The 20,600-nt window shown below is 37.0% G+C and overlaps 1 protein-coding gene across 6 annotated transcripts in view; it reads left to right on the top strand.

Moving 5' to 3' along the window:
* The window catches only part of Phf14 (PHD finger protein 14), a 141,429-nt gene that overhangs the window by 6,546 nt on the left and 114,283 nt on the right, over positions 1–20,600 (top strand). For 4 of the 6 annotated variants that reach the window (XM_036181779.1, XM_036181774.1, XM_036181775.1 and 1 more), the window contains exons 3-4: positions 906–1,669; positions 9,091–9,235. In XM_036181779.1, the coding sequence (XP_036037672.1) occupies positions 906–1,669; positions 9,091–9,235 (909 nt within the window). The remainder of the gene's footprint in view (positions 1–905; positions 1,670–9,090; positions 9,236–20,600) is intronic. The other 2 variants (XM_036181777.1, XM_036181778.1) reach the window with 1 other exon arrangement.

Below are 20,600 nucleotides of genomic sequence, written 5' to 3'. Positions count from 1 at the left end.
TATCCTCCTGTCCAAATATTTAAAATTTTAATTTTGACTTGTGTGCAGGCAGGATTAGAATAGAGAATAGTGCTGAGTTGAGGCGAACTCTGTTGCCCCAGGTGGGAATGGAAGCAGCTTGCTAATTGTAAGCTTGCATGATCTACCCAATAACCATAGACGGTTTGTTCAGTAGCAGGTAGCTGATAATTGTAGGATGGATTCATTTCTTCATTAGCATCTTCCATTGTAGGGCACTTAGTAGTTAGAACTTACGAAAGTTTACATGACACAGTTATTGATATTGGCAGAATTCTATTAAGCAGGAAGATTGAAATTTTCTTTCATCTTCCATTTTCTTATGTGCCATTGGTATTGTCCATTTTCACCTTTGTACTTGATATAACATTGTCTGCTATAAGTTCACTATCAAATGTCTCCGCTTGTTTTGAATAAAAAAAAGTTTAATAAATCAGACAGTTTTAGAGGGCTAAATTTTTCTTGCTTGAGATGTAATTCATTAGTTTAAGTGTACATATTTTATGAAAGAAGGAAGAATAATTTAATCAAATTACGTTATGATTAAGTAAGTGCCTGTTAAAACTACTTTTAGAAAATAAAATTATTGCTAGGACATTATACTGTTATTAGCTATGTAATATAAAATAGTAGTTCTATTTTTACAATATATTCTAACTCACATTTCATATGTCATCTTCATTAATTCATATTGGATTCCATCATATATCAACTTTGTTGACTTATTTTTTAATAAGGTTGGGAATGTCTCCCATCCTTTGCCTTAGATTTGTTTATATTGTTTTGCAAGTTATTCACAAGTTTTGGTGGTTTCATTTGTGTCAGTGTTGTGTGTGTGTGTGTATGTATATACATATGTGTGGTTTTTTTTCTCATATTTTCCACAGATTCTGAAGGGAGTGGTAATGGAAGTGAAGAGCCCTCAAAGGACAGTGGAGAAGGCTCCTGTAGTGATTCGGAGGAAAACATTTTAGAAGAAGAACTGAAGGAAGATATTAAAGCCAAAGAAGAACAGCTTAAAAATTTGACAGAGGAAGATATAGCACCCTCAGACAAGCTGTTAATCAAAATGGAAAGGAAGGAAGAAGAAGAAAATGGAGAAAGACCTAGAAAGAAAAAGGAGAAAGAAAAAGAGAAAGACAAGGAGAGAGAGAAGGACAAAGAAAAGGCAGCAGTGTCTGATAGTGCAGCGGCTTCTGCTGCTGCCGGCACACCAGCCCCAAGTCCTGCTGTCACCTCCCCTTCTGTCCCTGCCACAACCACCGCCCCCGAGGAGCAGGTCAGTGAGCCCAAGAAATGGAATCTCCGTCGGAACCGGCCCCTTTTGGACTTTGTGTCCATGGAAGAGCTGAATGACATGGACGATTATGACAGTGAGGACGACAATGATTGGAGACCCACTGTAGTCAAGAGGAAGGGGCGATCAGCATCTCAGAAGGAGGGCAGTGATGGAGACCATGAGGATGAGGAGGATGAGGGCAGTGGGAGCGACGAGGACGAGAATGAGGAGGGCATTGACGAAGGCCAGAGCAGCCCTGCTAGCCACGTGGGCTGCCAGAAGAAGAGGAGTAAAGTGCTTAGCAGAAACAGTGCTGATGATGAGGAACTGACCAATGATAGCCTGACCCTTTCTCAGAGCAAGAGTAATGAGGTAGATCCACCCAATTTTTATGATCTCTGTCTGTCTGGGGAAAAGGGAATTTCTAAACCACTACTTACTATATATTTGAAGTGACTTCCTTGAATTTTTATTTAGTTGTAGGAGTGAATGAACACCCTAAATGCAACATTTGTTCATTTAGTCAACAGACTTTTAATTACTCACCATTTGTCAACATTCTCCGGGAGTTTGTAGTCTCCGTCTCCAAGGAGAAGAGATGTAGAGAAACATTTTTTATATCTATAGACTTGGGAAATGATAGTTCTCTATTCCCATCTTTATCCTCTTTCTGTTTATAGATGCTAACTTGGCACTGAGTGGATTATGATAGTAGAGGCTTTCTTCAAGATAATTTTGTCCATAGCCACATAAAAACAAAAAAAAAAGCTTTTTGAGTACTTTAGAAGAGAACAGTAGGTCACTTTTTGACTTGTAGAGAGTCATTTTAAAGGTTAAGTCATCAGCTGTAGAAGTCCTCAGCCTAGTCACCAATCTTCATCAGCATAGTCGCCAGTTATTTGCTTTATTTGTGTGAAAGTAAAATGTACTTTTAAAAACATGTTTAATGAACAAATTCTCTGCAAAGAAGTAAGAATAAAAGCAAACATTTCCCCCATAGAACAAGCGTTTCTGTCCTGAAGCAACAGTAATGACTCAGTCCTGCCACTGAAGTTCTACTGCGAGTTAGGTTGGCCATTGGTCCAGAGGTGCAACGTTCAAGACTTCAGTTAAATATATCTGTGTCTCTGTCTGTGTGCCTATGTGTTTTCCCTCCAAAAGAAAGACTGAGTTGGTGTCTTACATGGAGATGTGTCTGTTGCATCACATGTAGAACTGTATTAATTCTGTCATTTCTGTTACTGTGTTTATGTCAACAGAATTTTCTTCACCATTTTTTTGTTTTTCATATCATTGAAGTAGCTTAAACTAGTAGATTTTCTTTATGCTTTATTTTTTCATATTTTTCTGCTTACAGATTTACAGAGTAGTGTTTGTCAATTTTAACTAGGCTTATTATAAATTTTTGGGTTCTTTTCCTCTTAAATAATATATAGCAAACTGTCAGGGATTCCATGTCAGCAGAGATGAAATAACAGCTTATTATTTGCATTATAAACACTGATTAATTTCTAGGTTGCCCTCATTCCTATGAAGAATGTTGCCTGCTTCCAATTTTATGCTAATTCTTATCTGGAGGTAAAGGAAAACTCAATTGAGGAGATAGTGTGGTACTTTTTAAGGTTGTGGCATAAGCTCTTCCATATTGCCAATGCCATCTTGGCATATTTATGGATATATGTTAATATTTAGATTGGGTATTCATATTGCCAAAGCCATCTTGGCATATTTATGGATATCTGTTAATATTTAGATTGGGCATTTATTTGTTCCATTTATTTTTATAGCATTTAGCACTTATTCTATACCAATTGATTGAGCTTACTTCTTGACAGCATCTCTTCATGTTTCATGTTTATTAGGTTAATATTCACATAAGTAATTTAATGATAGAGGACCTATGGGAAAGATTCATACCAATGTATAGGGACACTTGTATATGCATAGAAATGTATTTGTTATCCTTTAATAAGCTCTACTTGATAACAGTGCTTAATAGTCTAAGTTTTATAAGATCACATTTCAAGATCACATGTGATGAAAAAATTAAAAGTTCTGGTAAGTAATGGGCCCTATATTTAAGTGCCCCAAGATATTTCTGGGATGAGATCCCAAAATATTTCTCAGGAAAATACCTGTATAGAATAACACATAGAAAGCTAATCTCTGAGAATAGCCTCCTGCCTAGATGCTTGGTTACAGTTTTTTTCCCTCACAACTATTTTAATTCCTTAAAATTTTTGATGATTTTAATTATATTTAAATTAGGTTAAACTAAGCTAGACATTCAATTTTAGTTAACAAATTAATCAGTATAGAATATTATTTACCAGTCTAAATTTTCTATTTATATGATCCTGTATTTATAGAAAGATATTTGAAGTTTATTCTTGCTGCCTTATGGGTAATGTTCCTGTCAGTCTTATTAGTTACCTATCTTGGGTAATAATAAATACTAAATATCCCATGGTTAAGAAGTATGTGTTAGGACCCCCCCCCCCCCATTTTGCCTTTAAGTGTTAAGATTTCCCTTTGTAGTAGAAACAGCAGAAAGTATGACTTTAAAAATACAAACAAGAATATCATATTTAGTTTTCAGCTGGAAGGCTTTTCTTAGTTGCAATGTTAAGTGGATTTGCAGAGAAATAATGTGGGTCGTCTATAATTAAATGGTGCTCTGAAACCTTAGCAATTTTGAGATTTCTTAGAGGAATTTACATTTTTTGACCAGGGCCCTTTTTTTTTTTGTTTATTTGTTTTTGTTTTTGTTTTTCAAGACAGGGTTTCTCTGTGTAGCTTTCCTGGAACTCACTTGGTAGCCCAGGCTGGCCTCGAACTCACAGAGATCCTCCTGGCTCTGCCTCCCGAGTGCTGGGATTAAAGGCGTGCACCACCACCACCCAGTAAGGGCCCTTTTATATCTGTCACTTTTTTGATTCAACATGCCTCATGTGCCTATACAGGAGTGTTTCTAAAACATTTTGATTTTAGGATCCTTTTATCTTAAAAAGTCATTGAAAACTTGTAGTATTAGATTGACTGTGTCTATTGACATTTACAATTTCAAATTAAATCTTAGGAATTGTTAAAAAAAAAAAAAAACCCACATAATAGATATAGAAGCAGGCAAGTTGTCAGATTGGTAACACTGCCCTTACGTAGCTCGAGAACATATCACCCAGAGGCAAGAAGACCAAAAAAAACAAGTAGTCTATTAATAGCATCATGAGAATAGTCTTTACCTGTTGCACTTCCTTCAGGAGAGCTTCCTGGAACACACCTTTACTGCTTTAGAGCAGAGCACTTGATGAGTTGCATTTCCTGCAATTTGATGCCTGTCTTTTTCCGTGGGCTTTCACATTTGCATTTTTGAAATTAGTACAGTCTGGATAATGCCCTAAGGTTTGGCTATGTCCTTTTCAGTCCTTTATTTTGAAACTTTTGAATGTCACTAATGGCATTTTGCCCTCCCATTGATCTTCTGACCTAAGCTTTTAAAAGAAGGTCAGTGTAACATTTTCAGAAAATGGTTTTCAAGACTTTAAACCTAGAGTAGATGAAAATTTATGCATTGTAGAAATTCTCAACAGAAATGGCAGTCTTGCTTTATTAAGGACCAAAAGCTTCTTTCTTATTGAGGATCCATAGAATAGTTTAGTGTTTGGATTATTGTCTTGATAAGCACAACCTTCTATTTTTGGCTCAGTGAAATAATTATTTTGTTATACAAGGCTCTTTTATACAAGTGTCATCCAATGTTTGCAATTATTATGTAAAAGGTTTTGGCAGAATTTATAAATACTTTCAATGGGAAAATATTAACCCTTTCTCTTGAGAACATGATTTGTGTTTTCATAGAGCAAGTGTAATTCAATTAATTACATACAGCAAGTAATCCAAGCACACTTAGGATCAAATGAATATAAAACTAAAGTTTATTATCAGTTCTTGTTAGCATACTTCTGAAGATATGTATCTGTTTGGGATGCTTGACTTACTAATTAGTTATCTCTGCACATTTTGAAGGAAAAAAATTGTTGTAAGTCCTATTAAAACATGTTTTGTAATATTTTACAAATATTGAGAGTTTTTAAAGGAAAGCATTGATGAAGAAATATGGATCACACTTTTGGTATACTTTTGCCTCGTCTTTTTTTCTTTTCTTTCTTTCTTTTTTTTTTTTTTTTTTTTGTGTGTGTGTGTGTTCTTTTGTTGTTTGTTTGTTTTTTGTTTTTCTTTTTCCAGAGCTGAGGACTGAACCCAGGGCCTTGCGCTTGCTAGGCAAGCGCTCTACCACTGAGCTAAATCCCCAACCCCTTTTCCTCATCTTTTAATACTATTTCAATGTAAAGTATATTGGAATTTTTTTCTGTTAAATCTAAATACAACAGGTACAGTTTGGTCCATTTGTATGTATGTTATAGTCATCATGTAGAATACATGGCAAGTGAATGCTAAATATGTTTTAGAGCACAGAAAGAATACTAGACAGTACCTCATTTTTAGGCTCATGTTTGTTTGTTTTAGACGGGCGTTGAGGCATCAGGAATCGACCCAGCATCATCATGTGTACATACCATTATACTTAGTTCTCAGTTGCTTCCCTTTCTCTTCTGCCTGGTCCCCTCCTCTCTCTCCCTTGTCACTTTCTTCTCCCAGTTAGTGCCTTCTGCTTAGCTTTTACATGTAAATCCATTGCCCTGCCTGTTCTCACTGTCCTCAAGTTCTTCTCTTTAGGATTAACTTTACATTCCAAGGAGAAGAATGAAATAATCATTGAACTATTACTGTAATGCCCCCTTTTTTCTTATTTCTAGATGAGTTTTGTTTTGCCATCTGTAACTTACTTTCCTGATTTCTATTTTTGTGTAAAGCTGTATTAAATTTTTTGTTAAATTTTAGCCTATTTGAAAGAGGATACACATAGTCAGAAACCTGGTAACAAGTTCATAGGAAACTGGACTCTATTATTTTGCTCATTCGCATATTTAAATCATACTTAAACATTAATGTATGTTTGTGCTACTAAAATAGCTCAGAATGTTCTCAAAAATTTGGTTTAGATTTTCCCACTGAACCATTAGGGCCAGCTGTTTGTTTAGGGGAACACTGTAGGGCTATTGTCCCACCTTCCTTTGTATTAGAGTTTGAACAAGCATCTCACTAGGCTCAGAAGGCCAGAAACAGCAGTCACTGTTTCTTTCTGATTCTCTTGCATTAGAAAATAGTACGTGAAGAGAGAAATTGGCATAGAGAGACAACTTAGATAGACACCTTTTCTGAACAAAATCAGAAAATAGAGGAATTAGATTTTCTCATTGATTCAGTTTCTACTTCAAGAAATTCACTTTTTATTCATTCACAGTTTTACTCATAGAAATTCACTTATTTTCTGTATTAATAAGCCATTTTCCGAGGGTTAGTAGTAATTCTTTTTTTTTTTTTTTTGAGCTGAGGATCGAACCCAGGGCCTTGTGCTTGCTAGGCAAGCACTCTACCACTGAGCTAAATCCCCAACCCAGAAGTAATTCTTTCAAAGAAATGTTGACAGTCCATTAACACAGGTAGCCTATTATTTATCAGACTCTGCTTCACTAGGTCATTTTTTAGTCTATGATATCTAAAAAAAAAAAAACCAAAAACTGAAACAACTTAAAAGTAATAATCTATGAGAAAACATTTGGCCTTACCATGGGGATGAATTATCAGTGCTCAATTAGGCTTATAACTTGGTTCTACAGAACACAACCCATCCATTGCCTCATTATTAGACGTCAGTCTGTGTTTCTCTTTTGAGCCTCTACAGGAAGTGTAGAGGAAAGGAAGAAGGGCATGGGCAATGCAACATTGATGACCTTTATTACTTCATTATTTTTTTGGTTTTTTTTAAAATATATTTATTTATTAAAAATTTTTTTCATTTTACATACCAACCCCAGTTCCCCCTCCCTCCCTTTCTCCCGCCTCCTCACCTCCCTCCCACTCTGCCCCCATCCACTCCTCAGAGTGGGTAAGGCCTCCCATGGTAGTCAACAAAGTCTGGCATACCAAGTTGAAGGAGAGCCTAGCCCCTCCCCATTGTATCAAGGCTGAGCCAAGGTATCCCACCTTGGGCTCCCAAAAGTCAGTTCATGCACCTGGGATAAGTCCCGGTCCTGCTTCCAGGGACCCCACTAACAGATCAAGACACAACTGTCACCCACATTCAGTGGGTCTAGTTCGATCCCATGCAGGTTCCCACTTCATAATTTTTATAACAACCTTTCTGCTCCATTTTATTTCTGTCATTCTCATTTTACAAATGGGAACATTGTATGTTCAACAGCTGTTAAGTGAAAGCTGAGAATGAAACCCATGATGTTCATTAACTACCAAGAGACTATAAAACACATGAGTTTTCTTTGCAGGGAGGTCTCAACCTGTTTGGTGGCCATTTTTTTCTCATTTGTTTTACAACTGTAATTGTAGATGTTATCCATAAAATGTATTGAAAGAATTATTTTTATTGCAACCTGTAAGGATTTTTCAGTGGGTGTTGTGGCATATATCTGTAATCAGAGCCAATGAGAAGTTGGAGGATAAGAAATTCAAGGGCATCTTGAGTTATATGAGATCATGTCTCAAAAAGCCCTTCCCCATAAAAAAATTTTTTAAATGTCATTTACAATTTTCACTGAAGTGATGATTCCAAATGTTACCATTGAGAGTATTGATAGAATTTAAAAGCATATAAAACAGCAAAATATTAATGAAATTAAATATTTAGTGAACGTGGCATGGAACTAACTTAACAATTTTGTTTTGACTATGGTTAGGTTTATAAATGAAAATATACCAACATGTTACCTTGTAATGTTAACTGTTCTTTATTAACATAGCAAGACTTTTTGTTTTGTTTTTTGAGGCTTTACTATTTTACTTGGACTGGTGTCTACTTCTAGGCTCAAGTTATCTCCTGCTTCATCCTCTCATGTAGCTGGAGCTATAGGAGTGTGCCACTGTGCCAGAATGAATCTTTTTTTTTTTTTTTTAAATTACAGTTTACATCTAAAATGCACAAGGTTTAAATTAAAATGGACAGACTTCCTTTTCTTGAAATTTTATCTTACTTTCATCTACTATTAAAGCATTCCTCTCTTATGTTGATAGTAGCTGGCTGTCTTTATTACCAGTTGGCACTAGATCTTTCTTGACATAAATGTAAAGAATACTCTTATTTTCCTAGCAGCTACTCAACTTGCATCATTACATTTTTTTATTATAGCTAGATATGCAGATTATGTGTTCAGGTTCTTTCTGAGTAGCTGGGTAACCCTGGACCTTTTACACTTTGGAGTCTGAAGTCTCTCAGCTATCATATGAACACTTGCTTGTATGTTACCTTTTACTTCACTCCCTCCTGTTTTGTATATGTGTCTTGTCTTTCCTGGTAGTAACTTTACCCAAAGTGTAGGAACCACATCTTGATACTTTGAAAATCTGTATGTAGGATTGGAAATTCCTAGATGATCAGTTATTTATTGTCCCCTAGTTTCAGGGTCAAAGTCGAATGCCAAAGCAGACAGCTATTTGCATGCCTTTGCCTTCTCACTTTGTAGAGAGGAGAGCCCATGGCACTTGGACAGAAGTGACAGACAAAGAAGATGTCCTTCGACAGAGGTAGAGCTGTCCTTGAGGCTACTAATAGAACGAATGCCACATAACCTTGAAGTACACGAAACAGTATTTTTAAAAAATGAGCATTAAATTACTTCTAATGAACATGTGATTTTTCCGATGTGTTTCAACATTAGGACTCGCTGATTCTTGAGAAGAGTCAAAACTGGAGCTCACAGAAAATGGACCACATTCTCATTTGCTGTGTTTGTCTCGGAGACAATAGTGAAGATGCAGATGAGATAATTCAGTGTGACAATTGTGGCATTACAGTTCATGAAGGTAATTTTGCTGCTTTTCTTCTGTTAAAAATGGCTGGTTGACATCTTGTTTAAAGGAAGTTTAAGCTTTTTTTTCCATTTGTACTCGTATAAGGTTTTACTACACTATTATATGATGTGATGGTTAAATGAAAATAATTTATATTGAGTCCTTGAAATATGTTTTTTATTTTTGTGTGTATATGTGGTACATGCACTTTGTGTGTGTGTGTGTGTGTGTGTGTGTGTGTGTGTGTGTGTGTGTATGCATGCATGCATGCACATACCCACTTGCATGCTTGTTTGCTTCTTCCTGCGTGTGGAAGACAGAGGTTGATGTTGGATGTCTTCTCTACCACTTTCCACCTTAGATTTTGAGAAAGGGTCTCTCACTGAACCTGACATTGGCTTCTTCCACCACCTGTCTGGCCATTGAGTCCCATCAGTGGTGGCATTACAGGCGTGCACCACAAAGCCCAGCAAATATTTGATCCACAGAGTCATCACCCCCATCTTTTTTTATTTTATTTTGTGTTTGTGTGTGTGTGTTTGAATCAGGATCTTATGTAGCCCAGGCCGACATTGAGTGTGCCACACAGTAGAGAGGATGACCTTGAGCTGAGCTACCTGCATTCCCTTCTAAGTACTAGGATTACAGACTTGGAACTCCACACTCTTCCTATATTACTGTTCACATTCTCTTAGTGTAAAATACGCATTTACTTATTAAAATATTTTCTGGAAAGAACAGTATTTTTTAGAGGCGTTATATTTTTCTTTATTGTATTACTTACTCTCAGTTTTTCCTCTCTTAAACAGTTTCTGTATGGCCAGGCTGACTGTAACTTGTCCTCTTGCTCTCAGCCTCCCGAGTAACAGGGATCATAGGAGTGTGTTCTATACCTTGTTACTTTTAGTTCTTAAATAGTGTATAGAATTAGGGGGAATAATCCAATTAGCCAATAGAAGGTATTATTTAAAAGTTGCATTTAAATCCTTTCAAATTATATGTATTTTTACAATTATACTTTCTACCTTTGAACTTGATTATTTATTTCTAATACATGACCTTGCTATAGCACAGGCTGTTGGTATAAACTCTTCATTGTTCCACTCAGCCTCCTTAGTTCTGGGATTACAGCCATGTACAAGCACATGATTCTTATAATTTGAAAAGTGAATTTATAGAGATCTTTTGAAATATAAAATAGTAACCGCTGTAATATTCTGTATTATACTTTTGGAAACTTCTTTGTTTTCTTTCAGGCTACAAACTATTCAGATTTCCTCAGTTGTCCTAATGCTGTATTTTATAGTACAGTAAAACTCAAGTCTGTGTATTATGTTCAGTTGTCATGCCTCTTTGGTCACCTTTAATCCACAACAGCTCTGGAGACTTTGTGTTTTGTACCAGTGACACTTTGAAGACCATAGGTCAGTTTGCTTTAGAACAGTGTCTTTTTTTTTTTTGAGACAAGATTTCTCTTTGTAGCCCTGGCTGTCCTGGAACTCTTGTTATAGGTTATAGACCAGGCTGGCCTGGAACTCCTAGTGCAGTATCTTTAATACTAGGGTTTTTGTTTTGTTTTGTTTTTTTAAAGATTTATTTATTTATTTTATGTTGATTGGTGTTTTGCCTGTATGTCTGTGTGCAGGTGTCGGAACCCCTGGAACTAGAGTTGCAGACAGTTGTGAGCTGCCTTATGCATGCCCGGAACTGAACCCGGTCCTCTGGAAAAGCAGCCAGTCCTTTTAGCTGCTGCACTCTCTCTCCAGCCCCTAATGCTAGGTTTTCATGTTACAGTAAGGTTTTCTGCTTTGTATAGAAATGGTGTGCTAGTTGTTGTTTTCAATGAATCATACTTGGAAGAAAATAATACTTCTGTAGTGACTGACAATATTATTTAGATTGTTTGGTTCAAGGAGTATCTTCTTGGTTGCTTTGTGTCAAAGCTTTTTCCTTACCAGTTGTTTCTGTTTTTGTTTGTCTGTCTGTCTGTCTGTCTGTTTTTGTAGCCATGACTACCACAAAGCAGTATTTCTGCGGCTTTGTCCTTCCTGGTCTTTCTGGGATTACAGCCCTCCACTCACATAATTCCTCTTGCCCTCATATGGAGTGCTAGAGTTGAGGCTCACAGTGGGAATATCTCCTCTTGCTATATGTTTCTTATTTCAGTAATTTGTTTAGTAGCTCCTGTGTACTTAATGCTCTGTAGTTTTTAGGCATCATATAGAATAAATTAAACATTCAAATTGCTGACCTTTTAGAACTTACTGTCTAGAGAAATGAATAGTAAATTGATAAGCCAGAAAGTATCAGATTTTGATCTAGATTACAGAGAAAAATAGAACTCCACAAGTATAGGAAATGCTAAGAGTGGGAGTGGTTGGATAGGTTGATGGAAGTTTGCATTTCTAAGAGGAGATAAGAAGAGTCCTCCCAGATTGGGCATTTGGAGTAGTGACCTGAGGGAAGTGAAAGAGAAAGTCCCAAGATTATTTAGGTTTAAAAGAATACCATACGCCTAGGAAACAGTGTGTAAAGATCTTGAAGTAAAAACGTGTTTGGGGTGTTTGATTATGGTACAGAAATTAGTAAAGTAGAACTGAGTGAGCAGGCTGCGGTGATAGGTTTTAAACTGTTTGGATTATGGTTTGGAAGGATCACTTTTGCTGGCTAGGGAGAGGGTAGATTAGAGAAGTAGAAGTAGAGACCAAAGAAATAACTGGAGATGATTGGTTTTGAGTCAGAAATAAAGTTTATTTTTAATCTGTTTGAACCTTTTATCAGAGATTAGCACCAGACATAAAATTTAGACTGAAGATAGTATGTAAATCTGTAAGATTGAAAGTGATATTTAAGGAAGATTATAGGTAGCAGGTATTCTAATACGTTAGATGATATAAGGAATACATTAGTGTGGAGATAACCATATAATAAGCAAAGCATAAAATGTTTCAAAAAGGGAAAATGGTAACTGCCCAATAAATAATGTGTTTAGAGTTAGATAAGGGTCTAATTCATGTGGGAGATTATCCAGACTCAATGGGAGTCTCCAAGAATACCACTAGGCAAACTACTTTAGGAGGCAAACAGTTTAGTGATGGGCTTGGGGTGGGTGGGTAGCTTTTCCAGTCAAGCACTTACTGAGCTGAGCACTAGAGTTCAGATCCCTAGAACCCATGTAAAGGTCAAATGGGCATGGCAGCCCTCCTTTCTTGTCAGTCCTTAGGAGGTGGAGACAAAATGGCAGTCAGAATCAAGGCAGACAAATTAGATGATCAAGGTAAGTAGTAATGCCAGGTGAGCTCAAAAGTTGTGTGTCTAAGGCCTTAGAGTTTCTCGTGTAACAACTCTGATGGCAGTGCAGGTCTCAGATACTTTTGAGCATTTACTGATGATTACTAGTTCTATTAGCTACTTTGGGATAAAATACTTGACAACAGCAACTTTAGGAAGAAAGGGCTTATTTTGGTTTCCAGTTCAGGGTACACTCATAGTGAGGAAGTCAATTGCTTCAGGAGTTTGAGACAGCTGCCTACGTTTATCAACAGTTAGGGGACAGAGAATGAGGCGTGTAACCAAGCTATTATCTCCTTTTTATTCAGTCAAGGTCCCCAGCCCATGGAGTGCTACTGTCCACTTTGAGGGTACCTTTAGGGTGTGTCTCCCCACCTCAGTTCATTAATATAGGTAGTCCAAGGTGATTTGAGATCCTGGGTAGTTCTTATCAGCGTGATCCATGTTCTCCAAGTGCATGCTTCCTAGTCACAGTCCTGTTTTCACAGAAGGAAGAGAGAGACAAGAAAGCATTTAATGCGTCTCAACTGGTACTTTTCAATGTTTTTGAGAGCTAGCTACTATTTGACTTGTAAAAGGAGGATTGTAGTTCTCCTCCCTTGAGTAAATCTTCATGTTGTATAATTAATTAATTGGCACTGTGTTTGAACATCCTAATAGAACAATTTGAAATGCTGTGTAATCTTTTTTCATTGTATTTATTTATTATTAACACTTATGACTTGTACAAATTAAGATTCTTCACTATGGTGTTTTCAGGTATGCAGAAGTACTCACTGATTATGCCCATTTCTTCTGTTTTCTGCCCTCTGGTGCCCTTCTCAATTCCTGTAAATTCCTCTTCTACCTTCAACCCAACTTCTTTTAAGTTTCCACATATGGTAAAGCGAATATGGTTTTTCTGTATTTGGATTATTTCATTGAATATAGTATCTTTCATTTCCATTACATTTAAAGACTTGTGTAACTGATATTTTTCTTCATAGATTAATTATAAAGGTTTCTTTTTCCGGTTGGTTTATTAACAGGTACCTATACAGACTATACATTACATTACATATACTATACATTGTGACAGTGCTATAGGAAACTTGGCATGCGAATAACTCTTTTGATGCTGACTTCATAGTCTTTGGATGTATATTAGAAGGTGGGTAGCTGGATTACATGATAGGTCTACTTTTAGTTTTTAAGGACTCTTCCATATCAACAATGTAGAGTTTTATTTTTTTCACATCCCCACAGTATTTGTTTTACTTTTTTTGTTTGTTTGGTTTTTCGTTTTTTAATTTTTGAGACAGAGTTTCTCTGAGTTGCCCTGACTGTCTGGAATTTACCTTGTAGACTAGGCTGGTCTCGAATTTACAGAGATCTGCCTGCCTCTGCCTCCCAAATCTAGGATTAAAGGTGTGTGCCACCACCACCTGGCTTTATTTTACATTTTTATAATTGCTATTTTAACTGGGTTAAGGTGATACCTTATTGTAGGTTTGATTTGCATTTTGTCATGGTTCATAAGACAAAACATTCCTTTCATATATTGGCTATTTTGTATTTCTTCTTTTGAGAAGTTTCTATTTATGTCATTTTCCTTTATTTTTTTGTTGGATCACTTGGATTTTGGTTGCTGAATTCTTTTTTATATTATAGATATTAGACCTCTGTCAGATGAAAACTTGGCAAATATTTTCTCCCTTTCTGTTGAAAGTTTCTGTACTCTGTTTCAAAAGTTTCTTTTGTGTCAGGAACATTTTACTTTGATGTAATCCCTTTGTTAGTTTTTGCTTTTAGAGCTATTGGACTCAGTCTTAGTTACTTTTCTGTTACTGTGTAGAGGCACCATGACCAAGGCAAATTCTGAATGACAGCATTTAATTTGAGCTTATAGTTGCAGAGGGTACTAGAGTTTGTGGCTGTTGTGGAAGAAAGCATAGCAGTGAGCAGGCGTGGCTCTGGAGCCATGAGAATTTACATCTGACCCACAGGCATAAGGCAGGGTTGGGGGATTAGTGGAAAAGGAGAAAGTGTGCACTAACTGGGAATGGCTTGGACTTTTGAAACCTCAGAGCCTACCTACCCTCTGTGATACACCTCCTTCAGCAAGGCTACACCTCTTTTAACAAGGCCATGTCTCCTAATCCTTCCCAAACAGTTTCACTGACTGTGGATCAAGCATTCAAATGAATGAGGAGGCAGGCTGTGGAGGCCACTCTCATTCTCGCATGCTCTGATCCAGAAACATCATTGTATCACTACCTTAAAGTGTTTTCATTATATTTTCCTCTCCTAGTTTTTAGTCCTGGGTTTTGCATTTAGGCTTTTGTTTTGTTTTGAACTGACAAGTAGGAGTCTGGATTTCTGTTTTCTGCATGCATATTTGTATCCTGTCTCCCAGCAGCATTTATTAAAGGATGCTGTTTTTCTTCTATTGTATGCTATTGATATATGTGGAGAATTAGTAGGGTGTAGTTGTATAGAAGGATTCTCTCATATCTTCCTTCTGGATCTTTGTATCTGCTTTTAGGTCAATATCATGCTGTTTCCATAATTATGACCCTCATATATATTTTGAAATCAGATATTGTGATGCCCCAGCTATAATCTTTATACTTAAGGTTGCCATGGCTATTTGGGGACTTTTGTATTTCCATATGTATCTTGGAATTGCTTTTTGTAAGTCTGTGAAGAATGTCATTAGAATTTGATGAGGATTGTACTGATTCTATAGTTCACTTTGGTATGACATGCCATGATTTCTACTGCACAGAATTCATTTCTGGTATGTAGAAAAGCTATTGACCTTTATATTTTTATTCTGTATCCTGTTTCTTTTTTTTTAATGGAATTTGTTCATTCTAATAGTCATTGTTGATATCAGTAGATACTTTTTTCCTGTAGATATTTTTATAGAGATATATTTTATATATCACATAAAACAAGGAAATTTTTATTCTTTTTCTATTTGTATAACTTTTCCTTCTTTTTCATGCATAATTGTTCTTCCTACAGATTGTAGCACTTTGTTGAATAAAAGCAGTGAGATTAGGCACTTTTGTTTATTCTTGATCTTAGAGGAAATAGTTTTCGGTTTTTTTTTCCCCATTCATTGTGGTGCTGGCTGTGGGTTGGTTATATGTAGCCTTTATCATACTGAGTTAGATCCTTGTATAGCTAATTTATTCAGAGCTTTTGTCATGAAAGGATGTTCATCAAGGTGTTTTTATATACCTGTTGGAATGATTTTATGATATTTTTCATTTTCTTAAGTTGATTGATATTTATTTGCATATAATGAATCATACCTGGGATGAAACCAGCTTGATTATGGTGTATGAGTTTTTATATGCTCTTCAGTTTGATTTTCTAATACTTTGCTGAGGATAGTGTTCAGGTATATTGGGCTGCAGTTTTCTCCCCCCACCCTTTCTTTCCTTTCTTCTTCTTTTCTTTTTCTCTTTTTCTTTTTCTTTTTTCTTTCTTTTTTTCTTTTTTGTGCTATGATCCTATCAGGTTTTAGTTTCAAGTTAATTGTGTTCTCATAAAATGGAATAGCTGTCCATCAGAGAATGGAATATTTTTAATATATAAATATTTATATATTAATGGAATATTATTCAGCTCTAAAGACAAATGACATTACAAAATTTACAGGACAGTGGGTGGACTTAGAATGTATAATAGTAAGCAAAATCACCCCAGTCCAGGGAGAAAAAACCCTACATGTTATCACTCATATGTTGATCATAGTCTATAGTATATATCATATATATATGTAACAAATGGAGGTCTGTATAGTATGACATTTGAAAGCATAAGAGAAGGTAGTATTAGATGATGAGGAAGGACTGAATGCAGGTAAAAGTGCATAGCAATTTAATTGAGAGTGGGGGTGTGAAACTACAAGGGAACTTCCATGGCTTTCAAATGATTTTTCTAACGACACAGAATTCTGTTGAGATGTATAGAGTTTGGGTCTAGGAAAGTGCTTATTAAAGTGGCTATATTTTTTTTTTATTTTTCTCTTTTTTCTCCTCTTTCTTTTTTGTGCTGTGATCATGTCAGGTTTTAGTTTCGAGTTAATTGTGTTCTCATAAAATGGATGGTATTTTTATTTGTGAGCTCATTATAATGAAGCAAATTTTACAAATAAAGTATTCAAAAAATATAACAGATGTAGAAGAGTTCTCTCCCTTTCTTTCAATTTTATGGAATAGTTTGAGAAACATCATGTTATTTCAAAGTATGGTAAAATTCATCAGTGATACTATCTAGTCCTAGTCTTTTCTTTTTTGGAAGACTATTGTTATTGTGTGTGCTTGAGTTTGTGTGAATATGTACACATGTGTTTATGTCAGTTGCACATACATACTTTGTGTGTGTGTGGAGGCCATAGATCTACCCTGAATATCTTTCTCTAGTCCTTTCCAATTATTTTAAATCCAGGGTCTCTTTCTCACTGAACCTGGAGCTCATCAATTCAGTTAGACTGGATGGCCGGCAAGCCCCAGGGATCCTCCTGTCTGTGCCTTTCCAAGATGGGGGTTGGGGTTGGGGATTTAGCTCAGTAGTAGAGCTTGCTAGAGGCCTTGGGTTCGATCCTCAGCTCAAAAAAAAAAAAAAAATTGCTGTAGTCATGGTGTTTCTTCACAGCAATAGAAACCAATATGGGGATTACAGAAGGGATCGGCTATTCCTGGTGCTGGAGCCTGTACTCAGGTCCCCATCCTTGCTATGTGTGCACTTTATTGGCTGGACTATCTCCCCAGCATTATAAGACTTGGTATTATTGACTTAATTTCATTCTTTGTTGGGCTGTTCAGAAATTTTATATTTTGGTTCAATTTTGACATTTAGATGTTTCCAGAAATCTGCCAGTTTCTTCTGAATTTTATTATTATTTTTATATATTATTTATTATATTTACTATAGTATATATTTATTCAAAATAGTCCCTAATACGGCCATGGATTTCTATGTTGTCAGATGTAATTTGCCTCCCTCTCCTTATGAATATACACTGCAAATTTATCTAATCCTCAGTGAAACTCAACTTGCCATTTCATCTAGCCTTTCTTTCTATTGTTCTTTTAGACCTGATTTATTTTTGTTGTTTTTTATTGTTTGTTTCTACTAATTCAGTGTTTGGCATGGTTTGGTTTCTTTTCTAAGAACTGAAGATAACCATTTGCTGTATTCCATATATCTTGGTTTGCTATGTTTCCCTTTGTTTCAAGGACTTCTAGTTCTATGTTCCTCAGTAGTTCATTGTTTTGTTTTGCTTTAATGTGTTGTACAGGGCCAGCAAGGCAGCACAGTTGGTATAGGTGCCTTCCATAAACCCCAACAGCCTGAGTTTGATCTCTGGCATCCACATGTTAGTGGAAGAGAACTTACTGCATGGTTGCAGCAGGTGGACATGGTACTGGAGAGGTTGCTGAGAACTACATGTAATCCTCAGGCGGTAGGAAGAGTCACGGGCCTGGCCTGGGCTTTTGTAAACTCAGAGCCCACCCCCAGCAACACATTTCCTCCAACACGGCCATACCTCCTTATCCTTCCAAACATTTCATCAACTAGGAACTAAGCATGCAAATACAGGAGACTACGGGGGGGGGGGGGGCATTCTCATTCAGACCACCACAGAATGAGTATATATACCAGGAGTTATCAGAGTGGCTTATAGACTGGGTCCTGCTAGTGCAGCAATGGCTGTCTCCGGACCAAAAGTCCAAAGATGTAGTAGTTGTTCAGTCCACAGGCTGGATGTCTTAGCCGACCGATCCTCAGTATATTCTGTATTCCAAAGATGTAGGCTCTGTTACCAGGGAAGTAATAAATTTGCCAGTTAGAGAAGGGCAGTCAGGCAAAGAGCAAGTGCTTTCTCCTTCCATGTTTCTTATATAGGCTGCCACCAGAAGGTGTGGCCCAGATTAAAGGTGGACCTTCCTACCTCTCAAGATCTGAATTTAGGATGCGTCTTTCCACCTTAAATGATTCAATCAAGACAAACCCTTCACAGATGCACCAGCCACTTGGGTTTGAGTTAATCCAGATGGAGTCACATTGACAACCAAGAACAGCCCTCACACCACACACGGTGTTAGAACTGAATGTCCCTCCTTTTTCTTTCTATTCTGGAAAATCTTAAATGTTTGATTTTCCTTTTCTTTCCCCCCTTCTCCTCCTCTTTGGGATTTCTAGTTGATTGGATTTTAAATTTGTGTGAAATTTTCTCACAGCTTTAAATTTTTTTTGTTTTGTTTTTTGTTTTTGTTTTTGTTTTTTCGAGACAGGGTTTCTCTGGGTAGCTTTGCGCCTTTCCTGGAACTTTGTAGACCAGGCTGGCCTTGAACTCACAGAGATCCACCTGTTTCTGCCTCCTGAGTGCTGGGATTACAGGCATGAGCTATCATTGCCCGGCCACTTTTAAAATTTTTATTTCAAGTTTTAAAATTTTTTTCTGCAGCATGAGCTACTGACTTGCTGTATTAAAGACTATTTTTCAGTTTTTTTTTTTTAAAGTATTGTCACTTCATTTATTCTGGGCAAACAAAACATCAAAAAGTAAAACAAATAATTAATCACCCATGGCTGTGCATTCTTTTAATATCAATGTTCTCTAACTGGCTAATCTATGTGTTCAGGGCCAGAAGTTTCTATATTGTGAGTTCCAAGCCTGTCCATGTCACAAAAAGAGACCCTGTCTTGATTATTTTAGGACTGGAGAGATGGCAAGGGGGTGGTTAAGAGCACAGACTGATCTTTCAAGGACATAAGTCGGAGCAGATCCAGAGAGATCCTCAGAGATCTATCTCCTCTCTCTGGCCTCACTTAATTCTTTTCTGAATCACCCTGACAAAAAAGATCTGCATGGTATCTCTTCTCTGCCTGAGCCACAGCATGAAGGCACTATTGTCCTTGAGGTCGAGGAATGTGAAGGCGTATTCAGCTACCACCTTCAATTGCTGCTTTTTTCCCTCTGTTGTGGGATCTACTTCTTTGGTCCATCAAGTAGCCTTTTTTCCAACACATCCTTCCCAGAAATCATTGTGGACATCCTGCAAACTGAGCAACTGTAGTCTACACCTCCTAGGCCAAACATTCTGGTTATTCAGCCAATCCATTCCATCAAGCACAGCCTGGAAGTTATCCACTCTGGTGTACCACATCAGTGCCCCAAGAGGGAGGCAGGGGAAGGGCCAAGATACTACCATGGCCTTCACAACCTTTGTTCGTCTCTCAATGAAGGCCTCTTCGAAGAGTGGTGGGAACAACCCTGTGGGAATGTACTCCAGTCAGAGATGGCCAAGTCTTCATCTGTCAGCAGCCCCTGCATGGCAAGCTGCTGGAGTGCGGGCACAGCCTCGAAGCTCATCCTGAGGAGTCCAGGTAGAGGGATCCAGACACAGGCACTGGTGACAGGTCCCTATTCCCATCAGGGACAGGAGGTGACTTCAAGATTCCAAGTCTATTTTTCAATTTTTTTAACTTGTAACATTTTGTTGCTCTGAACAAGGTATTGCAACAATTTGTGTTTTTCATTTTTTTAAAAAAAGATTTATTTATTTATTATGTATACAGAAGAGGGCACCAGATCTCATTACAGATGTAGGTGCTGGGAATTGAACTCAGGACCTCTGGAAGAGCAATCAGTTCTCTTAACCTCTGAGCCATCTCTCCAGCCCATGTTTTTCATTTTTATTTTAATTTTTTTAAATAATGATTTTTTTCTTCTTTGAGAATTTTGTATAATATAACCTGATCATTCTCTTTCCCCTTTTCCAACTCCTTGGATTCTCTCCAATCTCCCTGCTTATCCAACTTCATGTTCTTTTTTTCTTAAAAAAATAACAACACAGTGGAGTCAAGTTAGTGTTTGCTGACGACTCCTGAACTTAGAACCTGCCATGGAGTGTGATTAATATACCCGGTGTCACTCCATTGGAGAAAACTGATTGCAAATAAGCTTCTTGAGTGGGGGTGGGACTTTGTCCCATTTCTCCTGCTTCATGGGATTTTTCTTGCTGGTGCTTGTGCAAGTCTTACGCATGCTGTCACAGTCTCTGAGTCATGTGTGTAGCTGTTC

The sequence above is a fragment of the Onychomys torridus genome, chromosome 3 (assembly GCF_903995425.1).
Source record: "Onychomys torridus chromosome 3, mOncTor1.1, whole genome shotgun sequence".
NCBI lineage: Eukaryota > Metazoa > Chordata > Mammalia > Rodentia > Cricetidae > Onychomys > Onychomys torridus.
Note: the sequence above shows the minus strand (reverse complement) of the source record. Positions and strands in the feature narration are given on the sequence as shown.